The sequence below is a fragment of the Neofelis nebulosa genome, chromosome 9 (assembly GCF_028018385.1).
Source record: "Neofelis nebulosa isolate mNeoNeb1 chromosome 9, mNeoNeb1.pri, whole genome shotgun sequence".
NCBI classification, from domain to species: domain Eukaryota; kingdom Metazoa; phylum Chordata; class Mammalia; order Carnivora; family Felidae; genus Neofelis; species Neofelis nebulosa.
The window spans coordinates 39900554-39914097 of record NC_080790.1 but is presented as its reverse complement, the minus strand read 5'-3'; the positions used below and the strand labels follow the sequence as shown (position 1 = coordinate 39914097).

The window sequence follows — 13544 nt, the reverse complement described above, 5'->3', positions numbered from 1 at the left end:
TTCTTCCTCCCACGCTGTCATACATGCTCCCTGTCATACACTTACCAGTCTGCTTTGAAAGTACCTATTTATTTCTATGATTTTATTACTAAATTGTAAGCTACCTAAGAGTGGAGACAAGTTATTCTTGTACATCAGTATATCTCTAGTACTTAAAACCATTATTGGCACATAGTAGATACTACAGGGATATGTTTTGAATGACTCGATTAGAATGTTGGCTTTGTGAATGGGAAAGAAACGATGGGTTTTGTTTGTTTGTTTCGAGAGAGAGAGAGAGGGTACAAGTGATTGAGGGGCAGAGGTAGAGGGAGAGAGAGAATCCTATTGGGGCAGAGAGAGAGGAGGGATACAGAGAGAAGTGGGGCTCACCTGAAACAGGGCTTGTGCTCACTGGAAGCAGGACTCAAGCTCACCCAGTATGGGGCTCGAACTCAAGAACTGTGAAATCATGACCTGAGTCAAAGTCAGATGCTTAACTGACTAAGCCACCCAGATGCCCCAAGAAAGGATGGTTTTTATATGTTGAGAAAGAATATACTTTGGTAAATACTGGTTTAGGTGGCTTTTTGAGGAGAAGAGACAAAATTAGACAGCTTGCAAGGCAATAGATGTTCCCCATGAGTGCCTGTTGAATGGATGGCTGGGTATACATAGGGGGAAAGGGGCTTACTGAAGCTAAGGCATAGTGTGATATGGAGCCACTCACACCAGCAAGAAAATAAAGAAAAAGGCAATTTAGGGAGGAAGTTGAGCTGCATAATGTTGAGGAGAGTCTGAGAGGACATTCAAGAAGAATGCCTAACAGGCTCCTGATAAAGGATAAGACCAAATCTCAGAAGGGAGGTTGAACTATGGACAAAGATGAGGGAGCCATGGCAAAGAGGAGGCTTGAAGTGTTAACCTAAAGAAGTTTCCATCATGCACTCCTTCACTTTAAATATTGTCATGCAGAAAGAAGGGTCTGAGAATGATTTGCTGAGTGAGACTAACAGGGTAAATGGAATATGTGACTCAGAGATGGAAACCATAAATAAATTACCAGGAAATGGTTTTCCCCATCATGCCACGGAGAAACCAAGTAATGGCTGTTTTTCCCCAAGGTTTGAAATAGAACTTGCCAAGTTTGAGGGATTCTATGTAATACTTACTATAAGATGAGGGGAAGCCTGAGTGGGCCAGCATCCAGAATAGAGAGCACCAGAATAGAGAGAGGAAGCTAGGCTGATTTGAGAAGGAATGTCCAGAAGCAACTCAGGAATAGATCGTTGACAGCATGACTGGGAAGTCCCTCTCAACTGGTCAGGGGCAGGATTCAGGAGTGAGGAGATAGGTGAGGAGCTGAGACTCTAGACCATAGCAAGAGGGTAGGAAGCAGAGCCTAGACACTTTTCATGAACCACAAAGGCAGGCTGAGATCTCACAGCTCATCAGACCCTACCTCCCAGAACTCCTGGCAGCCTTCAAAAGGCCTCCCCCATGGGCTGGGGAGGTAGTAGGCTTAGTCACCACTTTTGCCTCACCTCATCTTTGGACCTTCCCCTACACCAGCCACACTAATATTTCTTGAGCCTTTCACACGCTCTTTCATATCTGAGCCTTGCTTCAGCCCCACAGAGAATTACCTATGCCTGTGACTGAGAAAGAAAAAATATGAGCCTGGTTTACAGATCACTCTGCACCATCTGTTAGCATGAGCTCACAGCAGACAGCTGTACAGTCAGGGGTGACCTGGAGAGAGTAGCAAAAGTGACAGTCCCCTGCAGGCAGAACTTTGAACAGTGCACTTAGCTTGGAAGGAGAAATGTCCTGAGGTGATGCCTTTACACTGCCACCAGGTATATTAACTGTATTTTCTTATTTTCTGTATTCCTGATTCTCTGGCATCTGAAGTTTCACTGGCTGGGGAAAGACCGCCCCTCCCAGCACTAGCCAAGACTTAGAGATAGCAAAGGACTTGCCCTGGAGCACATCTTTCATATGCAAACTGACCAGTCCAGACCCCATACTCCAAACTCCCTCTTTCACAGAGCTCTCACAGATTGAGCCAATATTCCCCAGCCCTAATCACTCCAGAACCCACTGAAATTACTCAAACTAGCCAATCCTAAACCTGCTTACACTGCTTAGCCTTGGCTTTCCCAAAGACACCACAATAAAGAGTGTGGCTCCCTCTGACTCCTGACAGACCCTGGTGTTCCCCCATGTGGCCCTCCATGGCACGCTGGGCCTCCTACTTCCGGGAAATGGTAAGAACTTCTTCCTTCATGACAGTCACTTCTATGTCTGCATGCCTTACCTAACCCGATGAAAACAAATCCCAGGTACATTTTATTTTTTTATTATTTTTTTTATTTATTTTTGAGACAGAGAGAGACAGAGCATGAGCAGGGGAGGGGCAGAGAGAGAAGGAGTCACAGAATTCGCTGTTAGCTGTTAGCAGGCTGTTAGCAGAGCCTGACATGGGGCTCGAACTCACAGACCTCAAGATCATGACCTGAGCCGAAGTCGGATGCTTATCCGACTGAGCCATCCAGGTGCCCCAACAAATCCCAGGTACATTTTAAAACACCAGATAAGGATCGACTAAATAGTAAGGTACCCGGAAGGAACAAGATTGAGCCATTGGTGTCGAAGTGGTTTAGGAATGATGTGAATCGGCCCACGGAATTTAGATATTTGTGGTTCTTGCTCATGCTCACCAAAAGGTCCCCATGGCAGAGGATGCTTTTGGTAATCAAGAGGATAGATGACAAGCCCTGTGGATGTCAGCAAGACACTTTCCTCAGGGTGATAGGGCATGTTCAATGTGCTCATAAACCAGTGGCCATGGGGAAGTGACAGAGGTAGCAGATGGGCTTAGTGATGTGGAATCCCTCTCACCAAGGCCGACCTGACCACAACCACTGCTCAGAGACCAAGCTGCCAGCAGCAGCAAAAACCTCCATGATGGTACCCTATCTCATGGCCTCAGCCAGACTCCTGGGAGCAGGCTCATCGTACCAGACATCTTCCCTCACAGAAAAAGTAGGAGAGTCTTTTCTGGAACATTCATTTATTCTGCATGTGGACTTGCTTTCTCCCCCCCCCCCCCCCCATGTTTCTGGCAGCCACAGAGTAAGCTGTGGACTCAGTGTCCTTTTCATTTTGATGCGTGCCACACCACACTCTTTCTAACCAAGAACCTTCTTTTATAGCAAAAGAAATCCAAGACTGTTAATAGGGTGATCCTTTTGGAAGTCTCTGATCTTACCATGCTCCCCCTCCCCCCCACCCCTCTGCCTCCATTGCCCTGAGGCAGCTGGCCTTAAATTGTGTTGCAACAGCTTTGGGAGAGTTCAGGAAGAGAACCAGGTGGGAACAGTGAGCATTCTGTGTGGTTGATGCACTGCCCAGGAAGATATAGTTTCTTCCCTGAACCGGTAACCAACACAGGCTTCCCCAGCTGAGCCAGAATCTAAAGGTTCAGGGACCAAGGAAATGAGAGTGGTGTTTCTTATGATTGGGCCTTTTGCTAGCTCCTTGCAACTCAATTTGTGGCTCATGGACCAGGACCACTGGAACCACCTAGGAACTTATTAGAGATGCAGAATCTCAGGACACATCCCAGACCTAATGGATCAGCGTCTGCATTTTAGTAAAACCCTCTGTTCGTTCCATATGCACACTGAAGTTTGAGAATCACTGGTCTAACGGATTCACATTTTTCTTTTTGCCCTCAAACCTCTGAGTTCTGCTTTTCTTTTAAATTTTTTTTTAATGTTTATTTATTTTTGAGACAGAGAGAGACAGAGCATGAACGGGGGTCAGAGAGAGAGGGAGACACAGAATCTGAAGCAGGCTCCAGGCTCTGAGCACAGGCTCTGAGCCTCAGCACAGAGCCCGATGCGGGACTCGAACTCACGGACTGCGAGATCATGACCTGAGCTGAAGTCGGACGCTCAACCGACTGAGCCACCCAGGCGCCCCTGAGTTCTGCTTTTTAATACTTAACGGTACCTGAGGGATGAATGCTTTCATTGGGGATACCAAATGCTTCCAATGAAGTGAAAGCAGAAACTATACTGTTACCTGGCCATTTCAGGACTGCGATGTCCCTAGGAAATAGACAGTAAAGCGACTCATGGGCTTTCATGGGTGACTGATTCTGATTATCAAGGGGAACCAGAGTGGCCGCTAAACAACATGGCAGGAAGGAGGGTGCATGGAAGTTAAGGAACCTTGGGGGGGAATCTGAGTGTGATCATTCATATAAGCGAGTACAGCCTTGTTCAGAGGTAAAAGTCAGTGGATCATTACCATGGCCTTACAGAGGCAAGATTACTAAGGCCTCAGATTCCCTAATAATGAAGATTTAGGCCACACCCTGGATAAGGAACCCCACTCACTAATGCGCTAACTGAAGACAAAGGGAACATGGATTAAATGGTAGAAAAAGGAAGTAATAGGAAAAATGGTGAAAGATTTTGGAATGGGTACCCTGTAGAATGCTAGATGCTGTCCAGAGCCCCCTTCTGAATTATGTTGATTCTACATGTCTTGTTTTTCAGTATCTTTGAGCTATTTTTAAATGTTGTAGGGGTGCCTGGGTGTCTCAGTCGGTTAAGTGTCTGACTTCAGCTCAGGTCATGATCTCACAGTTAGTGGGTTTGAGCCCTGTGTCGGGCTCTGTGCTGACAGCTCAGAGCCTGGAACCTGTTTCAGATTCTGTGTCTCCCTCTCTCTGCCCCTCCCCTGCTCATGCCCTGTCTCTCTCTCAAAAATAAATAAACATAAAAATTGTTTTTTAATTTAAAACATTGTAAGCTATAGAAAACTGACTACAACGCAAATGATTTTGTCCATAGAGGTACAACTGATCTCCCCACACTCCCCCAAAGTCAGCTGAATATCTATTAACAAATTCATTTAATCATTCCTGCCTGCTTATATAACGTCTGTTCTTTGGCATCTCCTTTGAATTGTTTTTATTTTTGTAACACCTTACTGGTTCCCTTATTAATTAATAAGTTAAGTAAAACTTTCAATGTGTGTCAACTTTATTTTTGTACAAAAGTCATGAGTTTGCCTTTAAAAAATTATCTTTTAGCAGAATACATAATATCACCTATGAACTCATGACTACTTACATGACTAAGGATTTATTTCTTAGTCTATATCTTATAGAAAATAGAAAGGATATAGAAGGATATAGAAAATATCCTTAGAAAATATCTAAGGATATTTTCTTCCTTTCTGTGTTATGTATAGACTTAAATATTTTAACTAGTTTTATTCTTATGCATTCTCTTTCTCTCCCTCATATAGTATATGGGGTATGTCAATGATGGTTCACTTGCTAATTTAATTTTTAGAGTTCTGCACATTAAGGTCAGAGTCTGAGGAGAAGGCTTTGCCAGAAATACTGGATCTGGTGCTGGACTCAGGTAAAAAAATAAAAATAAAATCTGGATTTGCCAAGGACATAAATTATATAGCATTCTTGTTGGAAAGTTTTTTTTAAAGCCAAAATATGGGCAAAGGAGTGAATGTGGGTGTTGATCAGCCAAAGAGGTAACTGACATGGAGATGTATATTTGTTTTTTTCTACCAACATCCAATGCCTTCTAATTTGGGGAAAGTCTCCCAGTACGAGGATGTTTGTGGGAGGCAAGGCCTGTTATATAGGCTTAGAAAAAAAAATCAAACACTTGCATTTAGGATTTTTGACTCTTCAGGGAATGTTCCCACGGCACAGATAGCTGGCAGCCAGTGTCCCTGGTGGTGACACTGGCAGCAGATTCCTCACCAGAGCCTTCCTGTGACGTGAGCTTGGCTGTCATCTCAGTGAGATGTGACTATGGAAGAATGGTCAGAGATGCTACTCGCTGGCTCTGAAGATGGAGGAAGGGGCACGAGCCAAGGGACACAGCTGGCCTGTAGGAACTGGGACAGACGAGGAAATGGACTCTCCCCTAAAGTCTCCTGCGGCGCCTGGGTGGCTCAGTCAGTTAAGCGGCCGACTTCGGCTCAGGTCATGATCTCGCGGTCTGTGAGTTCGAGCCCTGCGTCGGGGTCTGTGCTGACAGCTCAGAGCCTGAAGCCTGTTTCGGATTCTGTGTCTCCCTCTCTCTCTTTGACCCTCCCCTGTTCATGCTCTGTCTCTCCCTGTCTCAAAAATAAAAATAAAAATGTTAAAAAAAAAAGTCTCCAGAGGGAAGATAGCCCTGCTTGATTTGAACACAGTGAGACCCATGACACTTCGGACTTCTAGCACTGGGAGACAATACCTTTGTGTTGTTCTAGGGCCCTGCATTCCGGTAATTTGTTACAGTGGCAATAAAAAACTAATACAGTGGGCTACTGTAACACGCCAGGGAAAACACGAAGAGAAGTGCATTTAAGAGAGTGGCAGCACAGGAGGAGAGGCCTGGTTGAAGGATCATTAGGGGGGCAGGGACGAGGGATGCCGTCTCGAACCAGGTGTGTGTACAGGGCTGGGTGGTGAGGGGGAGGCGGAAGTTGGAAGCAATTCCAGGTTTCTTTCTTGGATAAATGGGCTTAGTGGTCAAAAGGAGGAAAAGAGGTGAGTGTAATGGTGAGTGTGAATGTGTGTGAGAGTGCATGTGAGAGTGTGGGGTGTGAGGGGTGTGTGTGGGTGTGTGAGAGTGAGAGAACATGTGTGAGAGCACATGAGTGTATGTGAGAGCACATGAGAACGTGAGAACATGTTGGGGAGCATGTAAGTGTGTGTGAGTGTGAGAGTGAGAGCACATGTGAGAGCAAGTGAGAGGGAGTGAGAGTGTGAGTGCGTGTGAACGAGTGCAGGGAAAGCAGACGGGTCTCTCCTAATACCACGCGGCTCCTCTGTCTCGATGCCATTTTTACCAAGAAACTTTCTAATCTTAACTCTCAGGTTTTCCCTCCTGGGAAAAGCTCGTGCTTGCCAGCCAACGCAAACAGCTGCTCAGCTCGTCAGTGATATTTTTCACTCCAAATTAATGAATTGCCATTTTAGTCATAAACCAGGCTCCTGTGAGTTTGGTCAGAGCAAAACAATTTACCGGCGTCTGAGCTTCCCCCAGATGAGTTGACAGAATTGAGTTTCTGCCCCTGCAAAGTAGAGGATCAGACCCCGCACCACGGTGGCCCCCATTAGGCCTCCTTACCGGGCTCAGCTTTCCCGCACCCCAGGCTGAAAGGAAGAGAGAGACAAGGCTCTCTCTTGGAAAGGCTGCCTTGTGTTTTACCCCTGTGCCAAGCCAATCTCCAATCATGAGGTTCTGTGCTTGCAACCTGACACCTATTTATAGTTCACACTCCGAGGTTCCCTCGAATATACCAGGGACCCAGTCTCCAGAGAACACACCCCTATCTAGACCCCCTGCTTCATAGCAGATGCAAGCCCAGGCCAGCAGTTCTGGGAAACTGAGGGAACGGGGCGGGGGTGGGGGGGGAAGTTCTGGTAGCAGTTGATCTGGAGGTGGCTGATTTCATCATAAAGGCACCCTGGAAAATCTGAGAAAGAAAGTGACTTTCAAATATGCTTTATTTCTTTACCTGTGCCAAACTTCCAAAATGACAGCTGAGTAAAAGAGGGAGAACAAAGACCCTTTGTCCCTCGCAACGCTAGGGGCCGGGATTGTTGATATCCACCCCTCAGATTAGGATCCAAGGCTCTTGGAAGTTAGGTTTCCTGTCCAGCATTGCATCAATCAAATGACAGAGCCAGAACTTGACTTCAGACTCCTGATGCCCAAATCCACATGCTTTGTACTTTGACCTGGGTTTCTGTGCTACCATGGGATGGGGTACCCTTTCCTCATCACCCACCCCATGTAGGTCTTTGTCGAGCAGGGGCAGTCTGATGATTCTCTTGCCTAGAGGGGCCCCGCACATCTAGAGCTGTGATGGTGCCACCCAGCAGTAATATGGTCCTCCAACCTCTAAGTATTCTGGATTCCCTTCTCAGCGCCTGCACCAAGGAGGGCATAGGGCATCCTGTTTCTCTCAACACTTCACATCCAGCTTCCCCGCAACCATCAGGCCCCCACCAATAAGAGCTACTTACATATTCTTTAATGTCCTTTGATTTCACAGCCTTGTAGGAATAATACGCAGGGTAAAGGGTGCCAAATATAAGCCTGGAGGGAAGACAGAGAGAGAGAGAGAAAAGAGAAATGTCATTTTCATTCATCCTATTTGATGGAAAAGGTCTGTCTACAATGCCAAAAACACTTCTCCATGCTCCAGAAAATGCTGCTGAGAGGCTTGATCTAGTTTTATGAATGCCCTAAAGGTTTCCTCCCCTAGCTGGGATGTGCTTGGAACCTCTGTCTTCTATTTCAGTGGCACATCCACCTTCCTTCAGTCTGTGATTTGGCAACATGAAAGAGTGATCCAGGGTCATGGAAGCCAAAACCGGGGGTGAGAGTGGGTGTGGGAAGCCAAGTTGAGCAGCCATGACCCCTGAAATTAAAGGTCAAACTCTCCTCTCCTGCTAATCCCCACTGCTGCTCTATAAAGCCCACCCATACCTTGGGCTTCCTCCTCTAAAATAAACTTTTCACTTAAAGTTCCTTCAAATTTCACTCCCCTCACGCTTGATTCCCACATCCTGCAGCCAGAATCAGCTTTTCAAATCGTAAATCCAATCAAGCCAACCCCTCTTTCCCAATACACACATCCCCAGCCTGCATTAACCTGCTTCTCACTGCTCTTAATAAGAGGAAGGAAAAGTGAGACCAGCACAACCGCTTGGGTATCAGCTCCCACTGATCCCTGCCCGGCTGCAGGGGGTCATTGAATAATTTGACTCTCACCCTCTCACCCCTGCCCCTAAGGACCTGCATGGCATAGCTCCACCACCTTGCAGCATCCCCTCTCAAAGCCTCTGCCTGTGCTGTTCTCACTTTCTGGAATCTTCCCTTTCCCTTCTTTGCTTGTTAATGCCTGTTCATCTATCAGATCCTGGCTCTATCATGACTTCCTCACGGAAGATATCCCCAACTTTACCGACTAGGTCAAATCTCCTACTACATGAGGTACACAACATCAAAATGCTCTTTTACTACTATCTGTGACACTTTGATGGACAACATCTCCCGAACTCTAAGTGCCTGCAGACCACAGAATGAATCTGTTTCATTCCACAATGTGTTCTCAGCACCTCAATGGCTCTCAATGGATATTGAGACACCTCCAAGTGTCAATTCAAGTGTAAGCTGATTGGGAACAGAGGCACTCTGGTCCCAGACCCCACATGAGCCAACATCTCCTCTAACAACCCCACAGATAGAGAGCCTCTAGGGTCCCTGCAAGGAGACACCACACTCAGGAAGCCCAAAGCCATGGCTTCCTCATCAGGTATTTAGAGGCCATACAGAGAGATTCCAGTCCAGATTCAATGTACCAAGCAGGGGTCAATTTTACTAAAAGCTCTGTGGCCAGGTAACACCTTCACATTTCACATTCATCAGGTTTCCGGGGAAAAACGGAAAGTGAGTGGAACTGAGTCCATTTCTGATGCTGAAAGAGAAAGGGCTTTGTAACCTTGACTCATATAGGCCTTGCACTAAGTGCTTTATACACATTACCTCAGGCCTCAGACTGCCTTGATTAAAAAACAAAAAACAAAACCTCTTTTACAGACAGGATACCAACACATGGAGTAGGCAGTCACTTGCTTCTCTAAGGTTGTGGGACCATAAGAAGTAAATCAGGGGCTAGGACCCAGCCAGGTTGGCCTCCTCCAAGCCTGGCTTCTAACCACCACTGCCTACTGCTTTGGAGAGCCAGGCCATCCTTTGGGAAGGCCAGAATTATGTGTGGGGAGCAAGAGAAGCCAGCAAAGGGGACAACAGAGTAGTCTGAAAGGAAGGGGAGAATGAAGGACTGGGGGAGGCAGGAAGGGAATTTTAAGAAAGAGAAAGAAGGCAACAGTTTCAAAGGCACTGGGCAGGCCAAGGGGGATATCTCTTGTGGGAGTCCACTGGGCTGAATAATGAGCCAGCTTGGTGAGGGAGGTCTCCCCAACCACTCCTCCCAAGCATCCTCAGATGTCAGGGAGTCTTAGTTTCTTGTGAGGCCTTTCCCCTTATCCAAACCACCCGTAATGGTTTCTTCAATGTCTGTCTCTCTTAAAAGACTATATGTTTTCCAAAGCCCAGGATGGTATCTGTCTCATTCATAATGCACCCCCCCCCCCAACCCGGGGCCTGGCAGGTGCTCAATAAGTACCCATTCACTGTGTGAAGTTTCAAGAGTGGGGAAGTGAAAGCCAGAGCCATCCAGGGCACAATTGTGACCTTGGGACTGAGGTCTCAGCATCCAGCGGGGAAGCCAGACGGCACCAGGCTGATTCAGCAAAGCCTCAGGCACAGTGCCACAGGTTCCGGAGAAATAAACACACCGCTCCTTTGGCACAGATGCCCTGGTTATTAGCCACGTCTGCCAGGATGGCTTCCAGCCCCTGCCTTGAGGCAGCATGTGAGCTTCAGAAATGAGAGAGGTGGAAAACACATCATGACCCAGGGCCAGCTTATTGATTTGTTCCTCTGTGAACCCCAGCAAGTAGAGTGGAGACACTGACACCATCTGAGTGGTCACAAAACCGGAAAGCCTCAAGGGCACCCAGACAAGAGAGGCTGTGCTCCATCTGCTGGACCCCTGCTGTGACATGGTGGCCAGTGTTCCCCTGCGTGCTACCCCACCCCATGTTTGACGGCACAGGGACCACAAGACAAATTTGTTTTCCAGCCTCCAAAGCTTCAATTATGCCAGCAGGTAGTGGGAAACACCTAGCTCTTCACTGCTCAGGAAAGAAGAATGAGATTAAAACGGCAAGTTCTGGGGTGCCTGGGTGGCTCAGTCAGTTAAGCATCTAACTCTGAATTGTAGCTGAGGTCATGATGTCACGGTTTGTGAGTTCGAGCCCTGCGTTGGGCTCCGCGCTGACAGTGCTTGGGATTCTCTCTCCCTCCCTCTCTGCCTGTCCCCCCACTTGTCCCCCACCCCAAAATAAATAAATTTTTTTTTTTTAATTTTTTTTCAACGTTTTTTATTTATTTTTGGGACAGAGAGAGACAGAGCATGAACGGGGGAGGGGCAGAGAGAGAGGGAGACACAGAGTCGGAAACAGGCTCCAGGCTCCGAGCCATCAGCCCAGAGCCCGACGCGGGGCTCGAACTCACGGACCGCGAGATCGTGACCTGGCTGAAGTCGGACGCTTAACCGACTGCGCCACCCAGGCGCCCCCCAAAATAAATAAATTTTTAAAAATTATTTTAAAAATGGCAACTTCTCCCAAATCTCTTCTGGAGAAAAGAAATAACAAATGAAGCAGATCCAAGCCAAAGGGTTTTGGCACTTAATGTCCATTCAGATCAAGTCCCTTCTCCAGCGCAACACTCCCCCCGCCCCCCACCTTCCTTCCCAGCCTCAGCCTCCGGATGTCACAGCCAGCAGCTCTACCCTATAAGCCATGCTCACTTGCTCCCAATCTGTGACTTCCTGCCCGCATCTCAGTGCGTGACCTTTCCACAACTCCCCAACTTCTTTTTTCCTGATAAAGTCCGACTAATCCTTTAAGACCCATCTCAAAAAAGCCACTTCTGTGTACCTTTGGTCACTTGCCTCTCAGAACGTTCTTGGCACTCTATTACAGCCTTTTATGCTGTAGTATAATAATAACAATAACAAATCAATATAATAAATAATAATAAACATAGTAAATCAATGTTGATAATGATATTAATATTGCTGAGTGCTCACTAATGCCAGGCACTGCTCTACAGGCTGTACACATTCTCTCACTTCATCCTCTGAACACCCATTCGGGTCAAGAATTCTCCATTTTACAGACAAGGACACTGAGACCTAAGGAGACAGAACAGCCAGGAGCAGAGGTGGGATGTGGACCTGGGAAGCCTGACTATGGGGCCCGCCTTATTTCTTCTCCCCGGGTTGCCTGTCCTGGCTGAGTTGTCTCCCCAACCAGAATATGCAGGTCTGGTCTGATTAGTTGGGTTCCTATTGCCTGGCGCAGCCCCTGCCCAAGTGGGTGCTTGATAAATGTCTGTTGAGTGAATAAAGATAAAAGAATTGCGATCTTGCTCCAAGGAGCTTAACCCACTTGATAGATTCATGTTACTCTCCCCACAAGGTCAGGAGGAAAGCAGTAAAATACTTAGGAGGATTTAAAGTGCTCCAGGTATTCAAGGCTGGCTCCAGCAGAGGGAAGGTGGGGGGCTTCAGCGCCTCCCTCTGGAGAGGAGACCAGGTTCTGGCTAACACCTTCGTTCCTGTTGTTACTGAACAGAACCTCACGCCACACCCCACAGCCTCAGGGCCCTGCACCTACCCTCTCTTCTCGCTGCTGTCATTTACTGCTACCCTGAAGCCCCTACCCCTAACTTAATGGCTCTATTTATCTGCTTGACTCATTTCTCCTATCTTGGCCTTGCATTCTTTCTCTTGCTCCAAGTTAAGGGCCTTCATCCAAGGGCTGCCTCTCCCACCACTTCCACAGCTGTAGTATCTAGAAGGGACCATGAGTCTCATCTTCCAAGGCAGTGGTTCCCCACCAGAGGTGATTTAGTTTCCTCAGACATCTGGACAATGTCTGGAAATACTCTGGTTGTCACACTGAGAGAGTGCTACTGGCATCTAGCAGGTGGAGGCCAGGGATGCTGTGAAATATCTTCCAATGCAAAGGACACCCCTCCCCCCAACAAATAATGATTGAGCTCAAAGAGTCCAAAGTGCCAAAGTGGAGAAACCCTGGTCTAGTGTGCTGTTTCCCAGTCCTTGGCCATGGATTCTTCACTCAGTCATCAAGGACAATCTGCCCGAGTTTGATTTTTGTTTTGTCGTTTGTTTGTGTGTGTGTGTGTGTGTGTGTGTGTGTGTGTGCGCGCCAAGATGGGGGGGTAAGGGGGAAGCCCAGTATCCCAGGCAAGACAGCAGATGCTCAGATAGGAAGGGGCTACCCAAAATGGCAAAGACCACATACCTATCCCATCGGTCAGTGTCAGGGAAAACACAACTCTGAAGCTACTTATCAACTTCCTGGAGCTCTGGCCAGGAGAACAGAGGTATTGCTCACATGCATAAACCGTAACTATGATGCCAGTTACAGTTACCAAGGAGGAGTGCTTACCATTCCGGGAGCCTGCAGGGGAGCAATTGCTGGCCTGGAGCTCAAGTACAAGCTGTGGGACAGGCCGTTGCTAACCTTGGCCAAGACTTCCACAAACCACGAAACAGTATTTTCTACAGTCTTCTCAGACATCCTAGTGTTGGACTGACATTTCCCAATCCCAAATTATGTTGAAAATTTAAAAATCAATGTTAAGGACATTTTTTTCTAAAATTAATTTCTCAATATAAGAAACATAACAGGCCTAGTGTATGGTTGTTCATATTATGATAAAACAAATTGAATTTAAGGAATAGTACACCACACACAGGCTTCTGGAATGCTGAATTTCTAGACCTGCACAGTAGTTATGCAGAGTTCTGCTTTGTAATTACAAATGTATATGAAAATGTACACATATATTCTA

At 47.0% G+C, this 13544-nt stretch overlaps 1 protein-coding gene across 12 annotated transcripts in view; it reads right to left on the bottom strand.

The window, feature by feature from the left end:
- The window catches only part of REEP1 (receptor accessory protein 1), a 111854-nt gene that overhangs the window by 49890 nt on the left and 48420 nt on the right, over window positions 1-13544 (bottom strand). For all 12 annotated transcript variants that reach the window (XR_009248449.1, XR_009248450.1, XR_009248451.1 and 9 more), the window contains exon 2: window positions 8051-8123. Coding sequence is in view for 7 of the 12 variants with exons in the window: in XM_058683418.1 (XP_058539401.1) it covers window positions 8051-8123 (73 nt within the window). In the remaining 5 variants the exon portion in view is untranslated. The remainder of the gene's footprint in view (window positions 1-8050; window positions 8124-13544) is intronic.